Source organism: Sycon ciliatum, chromosome 7 (assembly GCF_964019385.1).
Source record: "Sycon ciliatum chromosome 7, ocSycCili1.1, whole genome shotgun sequence".
In the NCBI taxonomy this organism is placed as follows: domain Eukaryota; kingdom Metazoa; phylum Porifera; class Calcarea; order Leucosolenida; family Sycettidae; genus Sycon; species Sycon ciliatum.
Window position 1 is genome coordinate 4,313,611 of NC_088649.1, and position 20,999 is coordinate 4,334,609.

General features: G+C 47.3%; 1 protein-coding gene and 1 non-coding gene across 3 annotated transcripts in view; one reads left to right on the top strand and one right to left on the bottom strand.

The window, feature by feature from the left end:
• The window catches only part of LOC135820783 (adenylate cyclase type 8-like), a 43,836-nt gene extending 22,873 nt beyond the window's left edge, over nucleotides 1-20,963 (top strand). For both annotated transcript variants that reach the window (XM_065333819.1, XM_065333820.1), the window contains exons 9-21: nucleotides 634-697; nucleotides 1,642-1,739; nucleotides 2,306-2,405; nucleotides 7,788-7,892; nucleotides 11,332-11,742; nucleotides 13,369-13,547; nucleotides 13,945-14,029; nucleotides 14,743-14,784; nucleotides 15,017-15,133; nucleotides 16,168-16,317; nucleotides 17,240-17,435; nucleotides 18,484-18,608; nucleotides 19,903-20,963. In XM_065333819.1, coding sequence (XP_065189891.1) covers nucleotides 634-697; nucleotides 1,642-1,739; nucleotides 2,306-2,405; nucleotides 7,788-7,892; nucleotides 11,332-11,742; nucleotides 13,369-13,547; nucleotides 13,945-14,029; nucleotides 14,743-14,784; nucleotides 15,017-15,133; nucleotides 16,168-16,317; nucleotides 17,240-17,435; nucleotides 18,484-18,608; nucleotides 19,903-20,073 — 1,843 coding nt within the window. In that variant the 3' untranslated portion in view covers nucleotides 20,074-20,963. The remainder of the gene's footprint in view (nucleotides 1-633; nucleotides 698-1,641; nucleotides 1,740-2,305; nucleotides 2,406-7,787; nucleotides 7,893-11,331; nucleotides 11,743-13,368; nucleotides 13,548-13,944; nucleotides 14,030-14,742; nucleotides 14,785-15,016; nucleotides 15,134-16,167; nucleotides 16,318-17,239; nucleotides 17,436-18,483; nucleotides 18,609-19,902) is intronic.
• Trnad-guc (transfer RNA aspartic acid (anticodon GUC)) lies at nucleotides 10,113-10,184 on the bottom strand. Its single transcript has one exon. It is a non-coding gene; the product is annotated as a tRNA-Asp (tRNA).
• Nucleotides 20,964-20,999: the final 36 nt, after the last annotated feature.

Here is a 20,999-nt window from a genome sequence, read left to right on the forward strand (position 1 = left end):
GAGCCGTGCCAAGGTGAAAGTTAGATGTAACGTGTAGATCTTGTCTCACTGCTGGTGCATGCGCTCGCTGCTGGTGCCTGGACTCACTGCTGATGCCTGCACTCGCTGCTGATGCCTGCACTCGCTGCTGGTGCCTGCGATAGTCACACTAGGCAGGACCGAGGGAAGCAGTTTTTGATTTGTCCAGCCATATCCTAGTCTTTCATACAGTGTCATGTGTGTGATATGGAGGGTATACACATGACTTTCATACAGTTTGTGTATGATATGGAGGGTAGTCACATGACTTTCATACAGTGTGTGTATGATATGGAGGGTAGTCACATGACTTTCATACAGTGTGTGTATGATATGGAGGGTAGTCACATGACTTTCATACAGTTTGTGTATGATATGGAGGGTAGTCACATGACTTTCATACAGTTTGTGTATGATATGGAGGGTAGTCACATGACCTCCTCAGCAGTAAACACACGTTGCTGGCCAAGAAGTTGGTCCGACCGTGGCCTGAGCACCCAGACTGGTTCCGCGGGGCCTGCTATGATAAAGACAGGTTTCGGACTGTGCCGCTGTCTCCAACTGATGATGTCCACGCTGTTCATGTTGCTTGCTTTGTGTTTTGCTTCTCGCCAGGACGTTCTTTGAGCACTTGAACTTCCGAACACTGTCGTTCAAGAAGGACTTCATGACGGAAAGTGTTAGTGTCACGAGGATATACTGCGATAACTGCATCATGTGTGTGTGTGTGCGTGTTTGTGTGCGCGTGTGTGTGTGTGTGTGTGTGGGGGGGGGGGGGGGGTAAGAAAAATGAAAAAGACCAAAAGTAGAGATTCATTGGCCAGAAAAAGCCACTTCAAATAGCTGTGTGATGTAGACCAGGCTGAATAGTGGCGGTCAATTCTTCAGCCTTGCAAGCTGCTTTAGAAGTGGTGCAATCCCAGCACAAGTTGCTATGGCTTCTACCGTAGCATCGACGGGCGTCAAAAGGTCAAAGGCGTGTGTGTGTGGTGGATGGGGGGGGGGGGGGCATACTGTCGTCCTCCATTTTCAAAGCTTCATTCACTGCCCCGGTGTACAAATTGCGTTTGCTAGGATTAGCTGCAACCTCAGCAGATACTGTACCAGCGGAAACTTAAGAATTTCATCCAACTTCGAAAGAGGGAGTTCCTCCAGGGACTACGGAACGTCACAGTACTGAAAAGCTGGACAAATGGGCGGACGAAAATAATTCCCGGCGACTAGTTCTACTTATGCGCAGTACACAGCAACTCTGTTGTGTGCCGGGATGGGTTGGTGGCAATGCAAGCAGTGTGGTGCAGTGCAGTCGACCTCATGAATAGAATTGACCCAGAAACATGGTGTCCTAGTATCACCACACATGCACACATGGTGTCCTAGTATCACCACACATGCACACCACTCTGTGCTCTTAGGTGCGGCGCTACGTTATTCAAATTTCCCCGGCCTGGTCTGTAGCAGCTACCCAGCAGATGATGCCTAGATGCCAGTCTGCTGTAGGTACGTGCAGGGCGCGGACCGTGGCTTTTCTTGTGAGGTGATTGCTCAACAAGATAGATCCTGCTAACAACTGTGCGTTGTTTCGTTCGTTTTGGTTCTGATCTCGTGCGTTTGTTTCATCAGTACAACAAGATGCCGGACGATACGTTTGAGCTGAACATCATCATCTACTCCCTTGTCATCCTGACCAGCATCACAGTTATACGCCTTGGTGTTGTCACGTGACTACAGTCTGTTATACCGTAAAGTCTTGTATAAAAGCCGCACTTGAATAGAAGCCGCCTTCGAATAGAAGCCGCAATTTTGGGCCCATCAAATCACACATAAGCCTGGTTTTAGTGTTGACATACATAGAAATACCTGTCCTGTATAGAAGCCTGTCTCATATAGAAGCCTGCAAAATTTCACCAAGAAAGTCATAGAAGCCGCGGCTTTTATACAAGACTTTACGGTACGCCTTGGTGTTGTAGTGTGAGTGCAGTCTGTTATACGCCTTGATATTGTAATGTGAGTATGGGCTGCTATATGCCTTGATATTGTAATGTGAGTGCAGTCTGTTTTACGGCGTGGTGTCATTTCATGAGTTTAGTTTGCTGGTGTCTTTTTATGAGTAGATCAGGGCGAGGAATCAGCGTTTTACCTTGCGTCGTTCGTATTTTTCATGTGCTTTGGCGAAAATACTCCTGTCTCTAAAATCGCTAAAATATCACTGTTGCTAAAATTTGCCGTTTTGCAGTATGTTAGACTATGTTGTCATGACGATGTCACACTTTCTGCCGCTGCATAGGTCCACGTTGATTCGTCTGGTTGGCTGGCTAGCCTTGGGCCCAGCTGTTATCGTTGTTGCGGCCCTCGTTTGGTCACGCTTCTGCGAGTGTGTGAAACAGGTGAGCTGCTGCTGCTGCTCTGGTGCTCTGTTGCTCTGCTGCTCTGTTGCTAGTGTATTCATCTACCGTAATGTTGCGTATAAAAGCAGGTGCTTGCGGCCGTATAAGCCGGGGTTCGAACCGTACTACTATTGAAGGCATGCTTCTACTCAAAACATGCTGCTACGTCAATATCATCAGGCCACACTGTGCAGTGCATACTGCCACGCGTGGTCTTGCACATGTACCTTGCAGAAAGCGGCTTCTATTCAAATCGTGCTTCTGCGTCACAACACGCGTCGCAAAATCGGCTTCTATTCGAGTCATGCTTTTGTACGTGACACTACAGTATTCACCGTACTTCCCTCCGATGATTAAAGTCGCATCTTTTACAGTAAACTTCAAGGGTAAAAACAGGGGGTGCGACTTACAATCGAGCATGACCTACTACTGAAGTCAATAAATTGAAACGAAACGATAAAACATTGTGAAAAAGAGGTTGGTGCGACTGCGGCGATGCTTAGGGCGTTGTGTGTTGCTCCCTACATGGGAGCTCGCGCTTTCCTACCGACTTGAATTCACTTGACTGACTCGCGACTGCCATCCAGAGCACACGAGAAGTCCGTCGAACCTTCCACTCGGCAAACCTGCAAGAAATCACCACTCCCTGCTCAACACACAGTGTTTTGTGTAAAACATGCACCTGAAAATGAGTATACCACTTACAATCAAGTCAGACTTACAGTCATGGAAATACGGTTCTTGAACTCGTTGCCTAGACAGTATAAAGCACGACTATCAAGAGGGACGAACACTTCATGCCAAGTCAATTTACCCTATTCCCCGGAATATAAGCGCTTGTAATTAACCCAAGAAAAGTCTGTTCGGTTTATACTATGATAATCAAGTGAATAGTGATATATACAGGGTGGATGTATGTATTTCATGACAATCTGGTCCAGCTTAGAAGGTGACAGAACTGTTTTCGTTGTGTTTTGTTTTGGCATTGCTGCTCACGCGGCAATGCAGTGGCAATCAGGCAGACTGAGGTTGTACTATGGGTGAGTGTGGTGTGCGCATGCGTGTGTCAGGATGAGCTTTTCTTTCATCCTCCTGGATGGTTACCAACAGCCAGTGCATGCCGGAGTATGTGGTGTGATGTTAGTGGGGGGGGGAAAAAATGACCAAAAAGTAGGGATACACTGGCCAGAAAACGCCACTTCATAGCTGTGTAGTGTTGACCAGGCTGCATAAATAATAAAATAAATTTCACGGTTCGCGTGAGACTCGGCTAGAAGCCGAGTTTTCCGCATCCGCCATGGGAACGCCACCACCCTCTAGGATCAAAGGCGCAGATGCAGCGTCAAAACGGTGGGAGGTGAGTAGATCAGACCCACCACCAAGTGGTCAAAGACCGAAATCCCATTAGCTGCATCCATGTTACCCTCATGCCAGGCCACGAGTTCCCCTGGCAATTAACTGTGGGTCGCAGCACGGCTGGAAAAATTCCTTCCGCTTCCAAGCAGGACTTGAACCTGGTACCCTCTGTTTCTCAATCATGGTCTTAGACCATCCCACTATGTCTGCCTGCTTTCAGGCTGAATAGTGGCGGTCAAGTCTTCAGCCTTGCAAGCTGTCGAATGGTGCAATCGCAGCACAAGTTGCTATGGCATCTGCTGTAGCATCGCTATCATCGCCTCCGGATGGGCGCAAAATGGTCAAATGGTGTGTTTGTGTGTGTGTGTGTGTGTGTGTGTGTGTGCGTGTGCGTGTGCGTGTGCGTGTGCGTGTGCGTGTGCGTGTGTCCCATATGGTGCAGTGGTATGTGCAGTCGATTTCCAATCGAGAGGTTGCGGGTTCAATTCCCGACGATTAGGCCACCCTTTGTTAATTCATTGTTTAACGTTCTTTTTTTCGCGAAAAGGTACGCGGGAGGGCGGAAAAAAAACAAAAGCCCATTCCAAAAACTGGAAACCCCAATCAAACATTTTGACCAGTAAAGCATGTGATATATACAATATTTCCGGATCTAAGGCCGCGGTCACACCAAACAAGCCGTTTCCCGCTTGCGCTGAAAGTGGCTTGTGCTGAATGGGGCGGTTGGTCACACCACTTCGCGAAATCGGCTGGATTTTTTTGTGTGCTAGAGTTTTTTTCTTCCCGCTCATTTTTGAATATGATTTTCTCTTGTTGTCCTGTCCGCCTTTTCCAGCACACTTCTTCAGTTCGTCCAAGATCCACGCTCTCTTTCTGGTATTTTTTTCATAGTGGTCTCATACTTGGTTTTTGTTTCAAACCAAAACTCCAGTAGTCGCCGCTCCAGTGCTACTGTCCAGGATTCCATGATGACCGACAAAAAGGCAAGGAGAGAAGTTTCACCAACAACGAAAGCCGGAAGGTGGCAGAACACGATGCAAGCTGGAAGATCCTGGCGAGCTGAAATTCGCTCCTCAAGGCGCTCGACTCGAGCCAGCAGGGGGTGCAGGGCCGTCGACACGGCCGCCGTAACGGAACGTGGATTTAGGCCAGTTGTGAGTAAGCTGGCCGGCTGGGGAACGGCGGACGGGATATCGTCCTGCTCCGCACAGGCATTGCCGGAACGATCCGCACGGGCATTGCCGGAACGATCGGCCGCATGGTCCGCAGGGCTAGGGGCTCGATTTGGAGTGTCGGCATACGGGGACGACGAGGTGCGCCTGCGACTGGAATGCCTGGGCCCGGGAGCCGACTGCTTACGTGCACGGGGCATCTCCGTGAGCTGTGGTAAACCTTGAGATCGATTGAGGTTGAGAAAGAAATCCACTGCCAATGCGGACAAAGCAAGAACTGAACGAGTTTATTTTTCCCGCCACTGCGCCAGAATGGCTGAAAGTGGCTGAATCCATTCAGCGCTCCCATTCAGCGCTTTGAAAACGGCTGACTGCTGAAAAAGGCTGAAGCCGAAAATTCAGCCGTTTCCGTAGCGACGATGACGTCAAAAAGCGCTTTTTTCCGCTGAATGGCTGAATCGCGCTTGGTGTGACCGCGGCCTAACGGCACTTGCAGGCATAGAACAACACTCTTCGATGGTACATTGGAGCACATGCCTGATGAATCCAACAAAACAGGTACATGTACATGTACATAGCATGGAGTTAGCATGTCATGAATTCATTACATCTGGATTTTTACTAGGACACACACCGTACGATATTTAAAAGCCAACAAAAAAAGAAAAAGAACACAAGACAAAGGCATGCCCGGGAGGCAAGATTATAAGTTCAGACATGACACGTGCTTGTTGCCAGGCCACAGCCAATGAGCGGCCAGAATAAGCGGGCAAGATCAGTCGATCTTGCCCGCTTATTCTGTACGCGATACGGTACAACTGCTGTTCTTGCCCGCATATCCGGGCAAGAACAGCAGTCATACAGCACCGCGCCGCACATGCGTACTTACCATTTTTTCGAAGTCCTTGCCTTGGTCAACATCTCCGACGAGCTCTTCAAAATTTGTCTCGCTTCTCCAAAATAATTACTCACTACTGTCTTGAACGTCTTGAACGTCTGTAGGGAGGCCAGAAACGCCATCCGACCTTGCAGCTGGGCATGTTGCTCGGCGAAACGCACGTAAGGGAAGCAGACCTCAACAAGTGTAGCTTCTCAGCACTAGCATTCGAACCTTACTCTGACAATCATCAATCTTACTCGGAGAACGGGTTTATATTACTGGTACTACTAACGTTACTACTGCCTTCAGTCGGCTTCACTGTACTTGAATACTTTCATCTCAAAAGTGGAAAGTCCTGACCAAACAAATAGCTGTTTATGATGGACATTGCACACAATGTGACTAGGGTGACATTGCGGCATTTTGCCAAGGCTTTTTTTCTCTTTGAACATCTCCATATATGTGGGCCTTGTCTGAACCGCAATCCTACACATTTGCATCGGGCATGACGCTCTGATCAGGCCCTCGGTCATGTGAGTGATCTTGCCCGCGGTCGCGACGCCCTCGGGGCTACGCCCCTTGGGCGTCGCGACCTCGGGCAAGATCACTCACAGACCTCGGGCCTGATCAGAGCGTCATGCCCTCGCAACTGTGTAGGATTATGTATTTTAAGGTCATGATCGGCACACTGCACTGCACTGTAGCTCAGTGCACTGTGAAACTACACAATCATGTATTTACAACTTACTTCACATATTATTGGTACTACTACTTTATAATAGCTATAAAGAGAACAAATTCTGCTGTCATCGCCACACTACAACGAAGTCATGAAGGTTTACCAAAATCGATTTTCTTGTCACAATCATCAGTGGAAAGCCGTGACTAAAGAATAACCATGCCAAATCAATAATTTATATACATTTAGTAAATGTGTTACGAGAACAAAACAAAGTGCTAAAAATAGAATGAGGGAAGGTGAGACAATAGAAGTAAAGTGAGAGCTAAGTGCAACAGGGGTGAGGAACTAATTGCAACGCTAGAACTGTGTAGTTAGACAAACAATCATGCTGTGCACCTACGAAAACAATCTTAACGCAACTACATGTTTCTTCTGCTTACAAAGATCAGGCTTATGCAAACGAATACAAACAGCCTCAAGTACTTTCAACTGACTAGCGTACCGTGCACGACAAAGAACAGAAAAACTAAAATCATCATACACCTGCAGACACTTAGGGTGAGACAACAGATGAAGAAAAACGGCAGACTTCTTACGATCACAATCACCATCCGATTCCTCGTCTCCACCAACCGCAACCTCGTCCCCCGTCTCATCTTCCAACTCGTCCTCAGTGTCGTCCTCCGTGACAAGAAAATCGATTTTGGTAAACCTTCATGACTTTGTTGTAGTGTGGCGATGACAGCAGAATTTGTTCTCTTTATAGCTATTATAAAATTGTTGTCTCCGCGTCGATTATTTACTACTACTTTCTTGTTTTTTTCCGGTCGGAGGCAAAAAGGTACGCGGGCGCGGACGTTAAACAACGAAAAAAGAAAGGGTGGCCTTATGGTCGCACACGTCACGGCTTTCTTCTCTTTCTCAGACTCTTCCTGACTTTTCTTTCATTCTCCTGGGTGGTTACCAACAGCCAGTGTATGCCGGAGTATGTGGTGTGGTGTGTGTGTGTGTAGAAAAATGAAAAATAGGGATTCACTGGCCAGAAAAAGTCACTTCAAACAGCTGTGTGGTGGATACCAGGCTAAAAATAGTGGCGGTCAATTCATCAGCCTTGCAAGCTGTTGAATGGTGTAATCCCAGCACAAGTTGCTATGTCTAACATAGCTGTTCGCTATCATCGCTTCCGCGATGGGCACGTCTGAGGTCTGAGGTGTATGTGTCTCTGTCTGTCTGTCTGTCTCTCTGTCTGTCTCTCTGTCTGTCTGTGTGCATGCGTGTGTGTGTATCTGCAGAGAACACAGGCAATTATCAAACGTATCCGAGCGGCACGCACAGCGCGCACTGTCATCACTCTGCTTGCATACTTCGTTCTCCACATCATTGTCAACCTGGGAATGGTAAGCCATACCACCACCTTCATACAGTCAGTCTCCACTGTATGTACAGTACAGTACAGTACAGTACAGTACATACAGTGGAGACTGTACTGTACTCAGGGGCGTCGGAACCGGTGCGGCAGGTGCGGCTAAAGCCGCACCAATAATTTTGGAAGTTTTTTTTTTTTTTTTTTTTTTTTTTTTTTACATTTTCAACCTTGTTGATGGCTTGTCGACTCTTGTACAGGTACCATGTTTTACATCGACAATGCGGTGTGTCATCAGCATGCATATTCATATTTCTCATAATATTCGGTAGCATTAAAAATATGGCCTTTTAGGCCCAATTTTCAAAAAAAATCCCGGGGGAGGACCCCCGGACCCCCCTCTCACACTTTCGCCGCACCAATGTTAAACTGCTTCCGACGCCCCTGGTACTGTACTGTACTTTACTGTACTGTACTGTACTGTGTCGGATGCCGAAGAACTGGGGGATCAGCCTCCTAGCCTGCACTGTTCTTACTGTATTGTACTGTACTGTACTGTACTGTACTGTACTGTACTGTACTGTACTGTACTGTACTGTACTGTACTGTACTGTACTGTACTGTACTGTAGTGTACTGTAGTCTATGCACTATTGAGAAACCGTATACAGTCAAACCTGTGACTAACGACCACCCCTTGGGGCCAGAAAAAGCGGTCTTTAGTGACAGGTGGTCCTTAGTTAGAGGTCTGCACCGTACAACCATCTAGGGATGTGAGACCGTCCGTGCCTGGCGAAGTGGTCTGTAGTACCAGGCTGGTCGCTAGTCACGGTGGTCTTTAGTTACAGGTTTTACTGTAGTACCAGGCTGGTCGCTAGTCACGGTGGTCTTTAGTTACAGGTTTTACTGTAGTACCAGGCTGGTCGCTAGTCACGGTGGTCTTTAGTTACAGGTTTTACTGTAGGACCAGGCTGGTCGCTCTTGGTTAAATCGTAGCCTGTTCGTTCTTCGGCACACCGTTCTTCGGCACACCGTTCTTCGGCACACCGTTCTTCGGCACACCGCTCTTCGGCACACCGTTCTTCGGCACACCGCTCTTCGGCACACCGCTCTTCGGCACACCGCTCTTCGGCACACCGCTCTTCGGCACACCGCTCTTCAGCGCCCGACAGCACTGTACATGAATCATACAATGCATCCATGATGCATGGTGACCTAAACATAACACTTCGCCATGGGATCGACCTCTATTTATTGTCCTTATGCAGCATGGGATCAGCCTTATGCAGCATGGGATCGGCCTTATGCAGCATGGGATCGGCCTTATGCAGCATGATGGGATCGGCCTCATGCAGCATGGGGTGCAGCATGGGATGAGGAGCTGTTCACTCTGGTGTTGTACTCTTGATGATAGCCAGGGACGTAGCTGGCCTCCTTTTAAGGGGGGGGGGGGGGGGGGGTACGGTTTCTCAACCGAGAGGAAGGCCCGCGACATCATGGATTTCTAACATTAAAAGTTGGACGGGTCTTCCCTAGGCCCTTGCATGCTCTCTCTCATGCAGCACACGATAGAGTTGGATTCAGAGACATCATTCACAATTCTCTCGCTGATTAATGCCTCTACGATCACCTTGTGATTATGAGTTATACATACATACATACATACATACATACATACATACATACGGCCGCATACATTGTATGTGTAGCATGGCTGGTGCATGTCATTCAGGGTCATTATGTGCATGCTGAACCTACAGTCCATTTCAAAACTATAGACGCGTACCTAGGCAAAAACCGTTATGCCAGCATCTATACCACATAAAATCTGTGATCACTTGTGCATAATTTTTTCCAAATTGGGCGTCTGTTATCCAATCATTTAGAAACTATATGAGAGTAATTGTGGAGCGGTCCTGAGCAATATTCCGAAAACTATTCTCAAAAAGTTGGTATTGGTATTGATTTATTTGAATTCGGTATCTCAACAGTACATTGTACAACTTGGGAAGATCCAAATGACATAGATACATAAACATAAAAGTGGAAGTTCCAGCCAAATTTGAAATATTTCAAAAACCCTACGCGTCTATAGTTTTGAAATGGACTGTAGATCGAAATTTTTAGGGGGTGCACGTGCCAAAAAAGCTTCAAGGTTTGACCCATTCACGGCCAAAAGCTAGGAGTTCATATTTTTATGAATGGACCAAGTCGCGGTATACCGGTAGTAATCAATTAAGAAAAAAAGAAATGTCCTCCCCGGCCGGGAATCGAACCCGGGTCTTCCGCGTGACAGGCGGAGATACTTACCACTATACTACCGAGGATTGACTGGCAACCTGGGCAGAGATTGTCGAATTTATCCACGTTTTTGGCAAGCGCACTTAATGGCCTGAAAACGTCTGGCCAACTGCGGGCGGTTTGAGCAGTTCGGCAGTAGGTATGCCTTGGATAGGATTTTGCATTATGTGTGGTGATGGTTGCGAGTTTCTCCTGCAGTGCATTGTACAGTAGCTGCTACTTCAGCTCCTGGCATATTGCTCGGATCAGCACTGTTTGCTTCTCTTCTTCATGTGTGTGTGTGTGTGTGTGTGTGTGTGTGTGTGTGTGTGTGTGTGTGTGTGTGTGTGTGTGTGTGTGTGCGTGTGCGTGTGCGCGTGCGCGTGTGCGTGTGCGTGTGCGTGTGCGTGTGCGTGTGCGTGTGCGTGTGCGTGTGTGTGTGTGTGTGTGTGTGTGTGTGTGTGTGTGTGTGTGTGTGTGTGCGCGGGTGCCAGCTAGTTCGGTTGGTGGGTACACTTATGCCGGATAGTGTTGGGTCTGTTGCCAACGGGCTCGGCTGCTTGAAGGTGTAATGTTGTACCTACCACCTTTGTTGGTTTCAGGGTTCATCTACTTTCTTTTTGAAGTATACATACCTGTTAACCATGGACTGCTTCTGGCTAGATTAACTCTTGTGTAATCAATGGTGCTAGTGAAGCTTATATCAGATTCACTCTGATTTAGCCACTCACACTAGTAGCAAGTATTACCTTCACTGGGGGCAGGGGTAACTGCAGTTGGATCCTGGGACGAATACCCTGATGCCGTCAATCCTTTTTCTGCACCTTGTCCTCACCCACTTACTGAGGTGTGGTGAGCCCATAAGTGGGATCATTTCAAGTCCACCCAGAATTTTGGGGATTTCAGGGGGTGTCGGCCGTTGGGCGGTTCAATAGCCAATTGAGTCATCTTTCCAAGATTCCTTTTGAGTCTCTCTCCCCTCTCCCGGGGAGACCCACGTGACCAGTTTTGGCAGTGAGCAACAAGTACAAGTTCCTGTGTGTGTGTGTGCATGTGAGTGTGTATGCGCGGATGTGCATGATTGTGCATATTGCGTGTGTGCGTGTGTGTGTGTGTGTGTGTGTGTGTGTGTGTGTGTGTGTGTGTGTGTGTGTGTGTGTGTGTGTGTGTGTGTGTATATGTATGTTCTGGTAGGTTGTTTGTGGAGAGCTGGCTAACCAACCCCATTCTATCATCATGCATAACTGCACTGCGCGCACCATCACCGCCGACACCACACCGTCCACTACCTACATCATACAGTGTGTTCTCGTTGACAAGAGTGTTGTTATCCTAATGGATACTACACGATGCTTTACCAACGAGAGCATTCCGGTCATTTCCTCCGCCCCGATTTCATCCGCACCAGCCACCATGTCATCAGACTCATCACACAATATCACAACACCACCGCCGAACTGGACGTTATCCACAAACAGTTCACTGTTGCGCAATACTACGCAACCACACGGCTATGCGTATACATGCAACGTTAGTAGTGAGGACGCTGGCGGCTTTCTGCCCATACCCACACGACCGCAAGAGAACAGATGCGACTTCCCACACGTAAGTCCACTTGTCCCCATGTTTGCCAAGCCATGTCTCCGTCTCCGTCCATGTGTCTCCTTAGGGCGTGTTCAGACTACCGATAAAAAGTGACGGAACGGGAAAGTCGCCAAGGTGATTTGATCACGTGACGTTACTAGCACGTTACCGGTGGAAAAGTTTTACTGCCGCGGCTGCTGCGGCAGTAAAAGATTTCGGGCAGTAAAAAAGGTGCTCAGGCTGCATGCGTGCTGGGGAAAAAGGGAAAATCCCTTTTCAGTGCCACGGTGAGAGCTGCAAAACTTCACGGTAACGTTTGTTATCGGTAGTGTGAATGTCCATCACGGTTTATCGGCGTTCACGGTTTGACGGGATTCAGGGTAGTCTGAACGCGCCCTTATGCACACCATTCTAGGTTGTGCTGTGAAAGAAAAGGGAGATTGTTGGGCTAGGGGCGTCGGAAGGAAATTTAGTGTGGTAGGGTCAGTCATCTGAGGTACAATTTACTCGTTGGGAGGAGGGGTGGCTCCTCTGAAAAATTGCAAAATTTACTGTAGAGGCAGAAAATTTCGTCGGTCAATAATTTCGTCCAACTCCAAAGAAAGGGAGTTTGTCCGGTTGAAAATTTTGTCCATGGATCATAAGAGTGTATGGAAAAGCTGGACACATCGACATTAGTCCGGCATTTAATTTAGTCCAAAAGCTCATTGGACGAAAAAGACAAAATTTAATTCCAGACGAATATTTTCTCCTTATACAGCCCAAATCAGGCAGTGCATTTGATTGATACATTATAGTACCCGGGGCAAAGAGTGGTGAGGTCAATACCATAGTGGCCGTAGCGTGTCCAAAGCCCATGTGGCCTCTACCATTCCGGGTACACTTTCTCTGTACTGTATAAGCAGAAATATTCGTCTGGAATTTCATTTCGTTTTTTTCGTCCAAGGAGCTTTTGGACTAAATTAAATGCCGGACTAATGTCGATTTGACCAGCTTTTCAATACACTCTTATGATCGATGGACGGAATTTTCAACCGGACGAACTCCTTTTCTTTAGAGTTGGACGAAATTATTGACCGACGAAAATTTCTGCCTCTACAGTAATTGCTGTTGCCATCCTAACATTTACTGGGGGTGATGGGAAGGTTCTATTTATGCCGATCCGTGATTTTGTAACTTGCTGCCAAGAAGAGTTTGTTGTGCTGTGCTGCTGATGGGTATTGTATGACTGGGCATTGTCAGGGAGAGAAAAACAGGATGGTCGGGGTCAAAACAGCATGGAAGCATTAAGAGGGGGAGAGAGAGGACCTGGTACTAAGCCACATTAGAATTTGGCAAATGTATCCTTGCATTAATAGTCTAGTAAAGTCCCATTCAGGACCTGACTGCTTCAGTGTCTGTCTGTCTGTCTGTCTGTCTGTCTGTCTGTCTGTCTGTCTGTCTGTCTGTCTGTCTGTCTGTCTGTCTGTCCACATATCTGGATGTATGTCTGTCTGTCTGTCTGTCCACATATCTGGATGTCTGTCTGTCTGTCTGTCTGTCTGTCTGTCCATCTGTCTGTCTGTCTGTCTGGTCTATCTGTCTGTCCGTCTTCATGTATGTGCGTGTTCGTCTGTTTGTCTGTCATGTATGTTCACGTGTGCACAGCTTGTCCTGCAGGCTGAGATGTTTGCCCTGGTTGGTATGCTGATGCTATTTCGCACACGCTTCCTCTACCTGATATTCGTTGTCATAGCGCTGGCTATAGTGCCGGTTATATTCACCTGGACATTATTCAAGCTACCGTTCACAGACACGCACTTCTACTGGATTGGAGTATCCAACGGGTAAGTCTTCAAGATTCAGGAGAGCTGCCTTCTCTCAAAACTAAAATCAGCGTGCTTTTATAAATGCTCCCACACATACCAACTCTATCTCCCTCTCCTGGTTTTACTCAATCTCTCGACACTCCTCACCCCCCCCCCCCCCCCCCCCCCCCTCTCCCCCTCCCAGTGTTCCGTCACACTCACGTTTTCATGCACTCTTTTTCCTCCTCCTCCTCGTCCTCCTCCTCCTCCTCCTCCTCCTCCTCCTCCTCTCTCCCTCTCTCTCTCTCTCTCTCTCTCTCTCTCTCTCTCTCTCTCTCTCTCTTTTTTTCTCTCTCTCTCTCTCTCTCTCTCTCTCTCTCTCTCTCTCTCCTCTCTCTCTCTCTCTCTCTCTCTCTCTCTTGTTGTCTTGATACAGCATCGACTTGCCGGTGTATTTCGGTGATTTCAGTATATTCCTGGCTGTGGTGGCTGTCTTGGTTGTCTTCACACATGCCAGATCCGTAAGTACAGGAGCGTGTTGTGCTGTACGGTGCTGTACGCCTTTCGTTTTCGCCATCCGAAGAAACTTGTTTTTTTACCGATTTCCAGCGTAAATCATGCATACATACACTATGTGTGTTCGACTATCTGGTTCCCTTGCCTCTCCGGATACTTTTTGTGGAAAACGATGTGTGCGGTTAAGCGAGGTGTGACTGTATCCTTGATATCCACAGCAAGGGAATGCAATCATTTAAAATGAACGTATATTGCCATCTAAGCACGAACTGGCCCTGGGCAGTCGACTCGCTATGATGCTGCTCTCGTCTACATAGTATCATAGTTTGTTCCGCACACTCGCAGGTGCTAAGCCTTGCTTTCTCTCATCGTACAGTTCTATCTTTTTGTTTCTTTTTGGCGCGTGTTTTTGGCCATGATGCCGAGACCTCAGGTCGGCAGAGCCATCAATGCCCCACCATCACTGCTGCGTCTCGGTGCAGCGCCTGCTCATTATTTGTCGCGGTTGGCCTTGTTCTCCGTACCATTGTCATTCATTATTCTTTTCAAGCTGGGTATGTGAACATAGTAAAATAATAATAATAATGACAGTTCGCATATCACTCATTGCATGAGGTCAACGCATCTGTTGACAATTTCGAGAGAGAAAATAGTAAAAATAAAAATATAAATCAAATGCTGACTCTCTACTTCCGCTTTCTCTTATCACTGTGTACAGATGGAGATCATGCTGAAGATTAACCATATATGGAACCAAGAGGTACAGTGCTGTACAACTTCATCCCGATGATGTCTGTGGCAGTTTCCTAGAATGCATGATGTCATTGTGATGTCATGGGAATAAATTATTATGGTGATGTAATGGATGATGTCATTGTATAGTTGCCAGTGTACACGCTCACTGCTTTATGTCTGTGTTTCTTCCAGCACATGTGTGTGTGTGTGTGCGTGCGTGCGTGCATGTATGTGTATGTGTATGTGCGTGTATGCAGTTCTCCCGCAGCACGCGTCAGAACAAACAGCTACGCCAGGCCAATGTATATCTACTGCACAACATTCTTCCGAAACACGTTGCAAAGCATTTCCTGTCTCAGAAAACACGCAGCACTGTAAGTAGACACTAGACAGTCAGAATGATGAGAGTACACGTGTTGTGTCACCTATCATGCGCCAGTCATGACTATGGGTGCTGTCCCGACAGAATTTCAAGTTGACGTCATTTTTATGATGCAATGCGCAGTGCGCACTGTACACGGACTACTGTAAAAGCCATTATTCTAACGAGGCGCATATATAACGATTTCCCAAAATTGACTAGTTTACGTGTACCAAAGGTAACGATTCTCACTCATTCTCAACGCTCAATAGGACAGTCTATGTATCGATTTCTGTATATCGATTTCTATTTTAACGACAGATTTCTCCTCGTTAACTCGTTAGAGTTAGCACTTCGTTATATTATATGGCTTTTACAGTATCAGACGAATCCGGAACCTGTGGTGGACCAAAGCCCATCTGATCCTGTACGAATTATTGCAAAGAAAAACGTGTGATGCGTTGACACCCGTACGTATGTTGTAAATCACTGGTGCAGGGAGCAGTGCATCATAGATTATGACGTCAACTTGAATTCTGTCGGCACAGCAGGGTATAAAAAAATATATATAAAAAGAGTTGGTGGACAAGCGTTGATTATTCACTCTCATTGTAATATCAAAAAGTATTCTTTCTAGACCAAAGAGTGGTATATTTGATAACATTTAATAACGATAGAAATTTTTACGATACTTCTCCAGACGTTTCGTTGTTCTGAACAACATCGTCAGTGGATCCACTGACGATGTTGTTCAGAACAACGAAACGTCTGGAGAAGTATCGTAAAAATTTCTATCGTTATTAAATGTTATCAAATATACCACTCTTTGGTCTAGAAAGAATACTTTTTGATACAGCAGGGTATGTGGGAGTTGCACACTCTCAGGGGGTATGCATGCTCATGCACTCATGCACTCATGCAATCATACACATCTCTCTACAAACACATACTGCAGTGCTGTACATGGGTGGCTGATGTCGGATATGGAGATTGTTCTGTTTTTTTGTTTTTTTTTGTTTTTTTAATGTGTTCCTATCCTGCACGCAGCAACTGTACAGCTGTTACCATGACAACGTGGCCGTCATGTTCTGCGCAATACCGAAGTTCAGCGAGACGTTCTACCAGGAGGTCTCTAGCAATCGTCACGGTATGGAGTGTCTGCGTTTGCTCAACGAAGTCTTCTCCGACTGGGATAAGGTGAGCTGGCCTAGTTAACGTGTTTTTTGGGGGGGGGGGGCATCTTCTTTCTCGCTGCTGCTCGCTGGAATGCTGTACCTGCTGCCAGCTGTGCCGCTACCTCTCGCTTTAGAGTTTGTTCAACCCTTCACAGGTATATAGGTTTTTCCCGGGTACCGAAAGTGAGTACTGATGGAACAGGTCACATGACCTATGGGAGACATCATCACAGAAAATTGTACTATGCAGCACGTGGTGAACATGTCACATGACCTTTTGTAGAACCATGAAAAAGCTCTATACAGTCTACAGTCTGATCACGAACAATTGGGGTGTGGGGTTTTCAACACCGATTGTTTTGGCTTATGTCAGTGAGCCTATTATCAGGGCCGCTCCGATTTGGCAACCCATACTCGTCGCAAAGCCCAAGTGTGCGTGGTTGGCGAAGTGGTTTGAGTATTGGCCTTTCAAACAAGAGGCTGTGGGTCGTATTGCCTGCTTTGCAGGTGACCCGTCTGGGATTGGGTACCTGATTGGGTACCTGACTTTGGTTGGGGAGGCAAAGGTGACGAGAGAGAGGAGGAGACGAGCACCGCACTCACTATGGGAAGCTCATTGAAACAGAAGTTCTCTAAAACTTCTTGCCTCTATGGTCAGAATTGACTATGGGCCACCGTGACCTGTACGTTACTAGTAGCTAATGCTGCTAAGTATAATTTTGTGCTGTGTGTTTGCGTATATGTGTGTGTTTGTGTGTGTTGGCGTGCGTACGTGCGTGTGTGTTGGTGTGTGTGTGTGTGTGTGTGTGTGTGTGTGTGTGTGTGTGTGTGTGTGGTGTTGGCGGGTGTTGGCGGGTGTTGACGGGTGTTGGCGGGTGTTGGCGGGTGTTTGCATGTGTGCGTGTGTACGTATGTATGTACGTATGTGTGTGCTGTGTGTGCAGCTTATGAGCCGCTCGCAATACAGCACTGTGGAGAAGATCAAGACAATCGGACCTACGTACATGCTAGTGGCTGGACTGCATGACCCGACGGGACAGCATTGCGCTGTCAGTGTACTGGCGATGCTGGCTCACGATATGAACGCCGCCATCGACGAAATCAACGCAAATGCCTTCAATAACTTCACGCTGAGAATAGGTGAGTAGATGACTACACGTATATGGATAGCTGGGAAAGCCCCCCCCCCACTGGCTTGACATCAGAGAGGTTCCGCACTACGTAAAGTTGAGCAACTTTACGTTAGTGGGTGGTAAAACCCGTGAATTCGTGAGTTTGCACTCCACTTACGGAAAGTTGTCTACGCAGAGTACGTAGATAGGGCTCTGATAACGTACCTGCTCCGTAAGTGAATTGTGGTACGAATTTATGATTCTCTCCCCAGGTCGATCCGGTCGTACACTGCCGCGTTCGGAGTTGCCAAGGGCAGCTAGTACGTGATTTGAAAACTCCGTATGGCGGAACACAGATCCGCATGCAGTTTACGTAAGACTTTCCGTAGATCGACTACGTTTTTTTACTAACGTAATTACGTTAGGCGGAACCTCTCTATCGGCCCAAAGCCCGCACTGGCTGAGCATTGTCTACCTCCCCTTTTATGTTGCTGGCCAGTGCTTTGTAGTAACAAAAATTAAATAAAGCTATTCTTGTAGTATTCTAGAACTCTCATCACCTTCTATTGCAAGTGAAGAAGAAAATGTTAAATTGAAACAAGGAAAACTGTGGGGCACAAGTTATGCGTGAGAGTCCACTAACTAAACCAGGTTTGGAACAGTCAGACGTGCACAAGGTAGCACAAGACTAACAAGGAGTACTGAGACATTCCACGGCCAGAAAGTGAACTTGAGCACTGCTCGATAGCGCTAACCAACGGCCTTCCAACTTGGAAGGTTCCACCGTTTTCCTTGCTTCAGTTTAATATTTTCCTTGGCTCGCCATCTGAAGAAGAAAATGCTTGGCAATACCCCGTATGTGCATGCGTGTTTGTGCGTTCATGCGTGCGTGTGTGTCCATGTGCATGTGTCCACGTATGCGTGTGTGTGTCCGTGTGTACATGTATTTGTGTGTGCCTGTGTGTGTGTGTCCGTGTGTACATGTATTTGTGTGTGCCTGCGTGTGTATGTATGTGTCTGTGTGTGCATGTTGTTGCACATTATGTTTGTGTTTCGCTACGTTCCCACGACCCTAGGATTGCACACGGGATCGCTGGTGAGTGGTGTCATCGGTGCACGCAAGCCGCTGTTCGATATCTGGGGTGACACGGTCAACCTGGCAAGTCGCATGGAGTCCACCGGGATTAACGGCAAAGTGCAGGTTAGTTGCGAAACACTGGATCACCAGGTAAATTAGTAGCAAATTATTCGTGATCTAATAGGCCTACAGTCCATTTCAAAACTATAGACGCGCAGTGTTTTTGAAATATTTCAAATTTGGCTGCAACTTTTTGAGAATAGTTTTCGGAATATTGCTCAGGTCCGCTCCACAATTACTCTCATATAATTTCTAAACGATTGGATAACAGACGGCCAATTTGGAAAAAATTATGCACAAAGTGATCACAGATTGTATGTGGTATAGATCAGGGAGTCGTAAAATACCCGGGTATTTTACGACTCCCTGGTATAGATGCTGGCATAACGGTTTTTGCCTAGGTACGCGTCTATAGTTTTGAAATGGACTGAAGATGGAGACTGGTAATACAGTCAACTCCACTTATAACGAGCTTGCGTGTAGCGAATTTTGTGATATAGCGAGCCCGAGTCCATGTCCCTGTTTGAACCCATACAAAATTGACCCTCTATAGCGAACAGTTTTCGTTTATAACGAACAAAATCTTGTAGATCTGCATGTAAACCAAGGCAAGTGCAGTTATACTGTCATGGGCCATTTGCCAGTCATGACTTGCTGCTTGTATGGTGTGAGTGCATTTCTGTTATAACGAACGCCGGCTATAAAGAACTAATTCTCCTCTACAGTGGTATTCGTTATATCACTCAGGAGTCGACTGTACATTAAAAATTCAGAGTATATTAATATTAAATCATAACTGATCAGAATGCATGCACACTGCGATCACTATGCCATTGTGCCTGTCTGTCTGTCTGTCTGTCTGTCTGTCTGTCCGTCTGTCCGTCTGTCGGTCCAATTCCCCTCTCTCTCTCTCTCTCTCTCTCTCTCTCTCTCTCTCTCTCTCTCTCTCTCTCTCTCTCCCTTCCCTCCTCCCTCCCTCCCTCCCTCTCTCTCTCTCTCTCTCTCTCTCTCTCTCTCTCTCTCTCTCTCCCTCCCTCCCTCCCTCCCTCCCTCCCCTCCCTCCCTCTCTCTCCTCTCTCTCTCTCTCTCTCTCTCTCTCTCTCTCTCTCTCTCCCTCCCTCCCTCCCTCCCTCCCTCCCTCCCTCCCTCCCTCCCCCCTCCCCCTCTCTCTCTCTCTCTCTCTCTCTCTCTCTCTCTCTCTCTCTCTCTCTCTCTCTCTCTCTCTCTCTCTCTCTCTCTCTCTCTCTCTCTCTCTCTCTCTCTCTCTCTCTCTCTCTCTCTATCTATCTCTCTCTCTCTCTCTCTCTCTCTCTCTCTCTCTCTCTCTCTCTCCCCCCCCTCTCTCTCTCGTCCACAGGTAACTGTACAAACTGGGGATGTGCTTCGTCGCCGTGGTTTCAAGCTGGTCGACCGCGGTGAGATAATGGTCAAAGGCAAGGGCTTGATGAGAACTCAGTTCATCACCGAGTGGCCGAGTGCCAGAGCAACGAGGGATGCTGCAGTGTTGATGACTCAGACGTCGCTCTAGCTAGTCTTGAGGAAACGTCGGCCACGCCAGGGTGCATACATGGTATGGTGTGTACGTGTGCAGGCTACGCTACCATGTCACTGGCTGTAGAGTGACACACTAAACGAAGCCGCCGCAGTAAGAACTACTGAGAACACTTAGAAAGGCGTTGCAACTGCAGTGGGGTTTTCATTCCACTGTCAGCACACTACAGTACTTCCTGGTGTCCGACCCTGGCAGGGTGCTGGCAGGGTGCTGGCAGGGTGCTGGCAGGGTGCTGGCAGGGTGCTGCTGCTGCTGGTGACAGTGACTACGACAGTGCTGGCAACTGAAATCCGACCCCTGGGCGATGAGTACAGATTCTAGCGCTCTCTATTTGGTAGTGTTACAATCCTGTGTTGGGTCTTTGCGATGTGAGTGCACCGCTCGGGGGTCGGATTTCAGTTGCCAGCACTGTATTGTAACAGTGAACATACGTTTTAAATTATTCTTGATTGAAGTTACATGGCTGAGTTTGAAGTGACACGTGAACTTTCCTTTTTTTGTTATCGGACTCTATTTAATGAACTGGTTCCACCTCCTCTGATCCACTGAACTAATTCAATTGATGAACAAACAGGCTGAACGCGGCTGCTGCTTCCGATTCTTTACGTTATTTATTTTGAGATGAGCCAGACCGTGGCAGGAACGATTTTCCGAAATTTAATTCAACTTGAATCCAAGCCAGACAATTTCTGATGGTCAAAATCCAATCCGACTTTATAAGCTTCTTTTTAAATAAGCTGTACACTTTGAGATTCTTATCATTATAACCGTCAGCTTTGGTGCTAGCTCCTCTCTTCCAGACTTACCTGTCTTTATAAATGTAACTCTTCTCTCTCTCTCTGCTGGAATGCACCGTGGAAAGCTCACAGATTGGTCCTTATACTACACAGCATGATCCAATA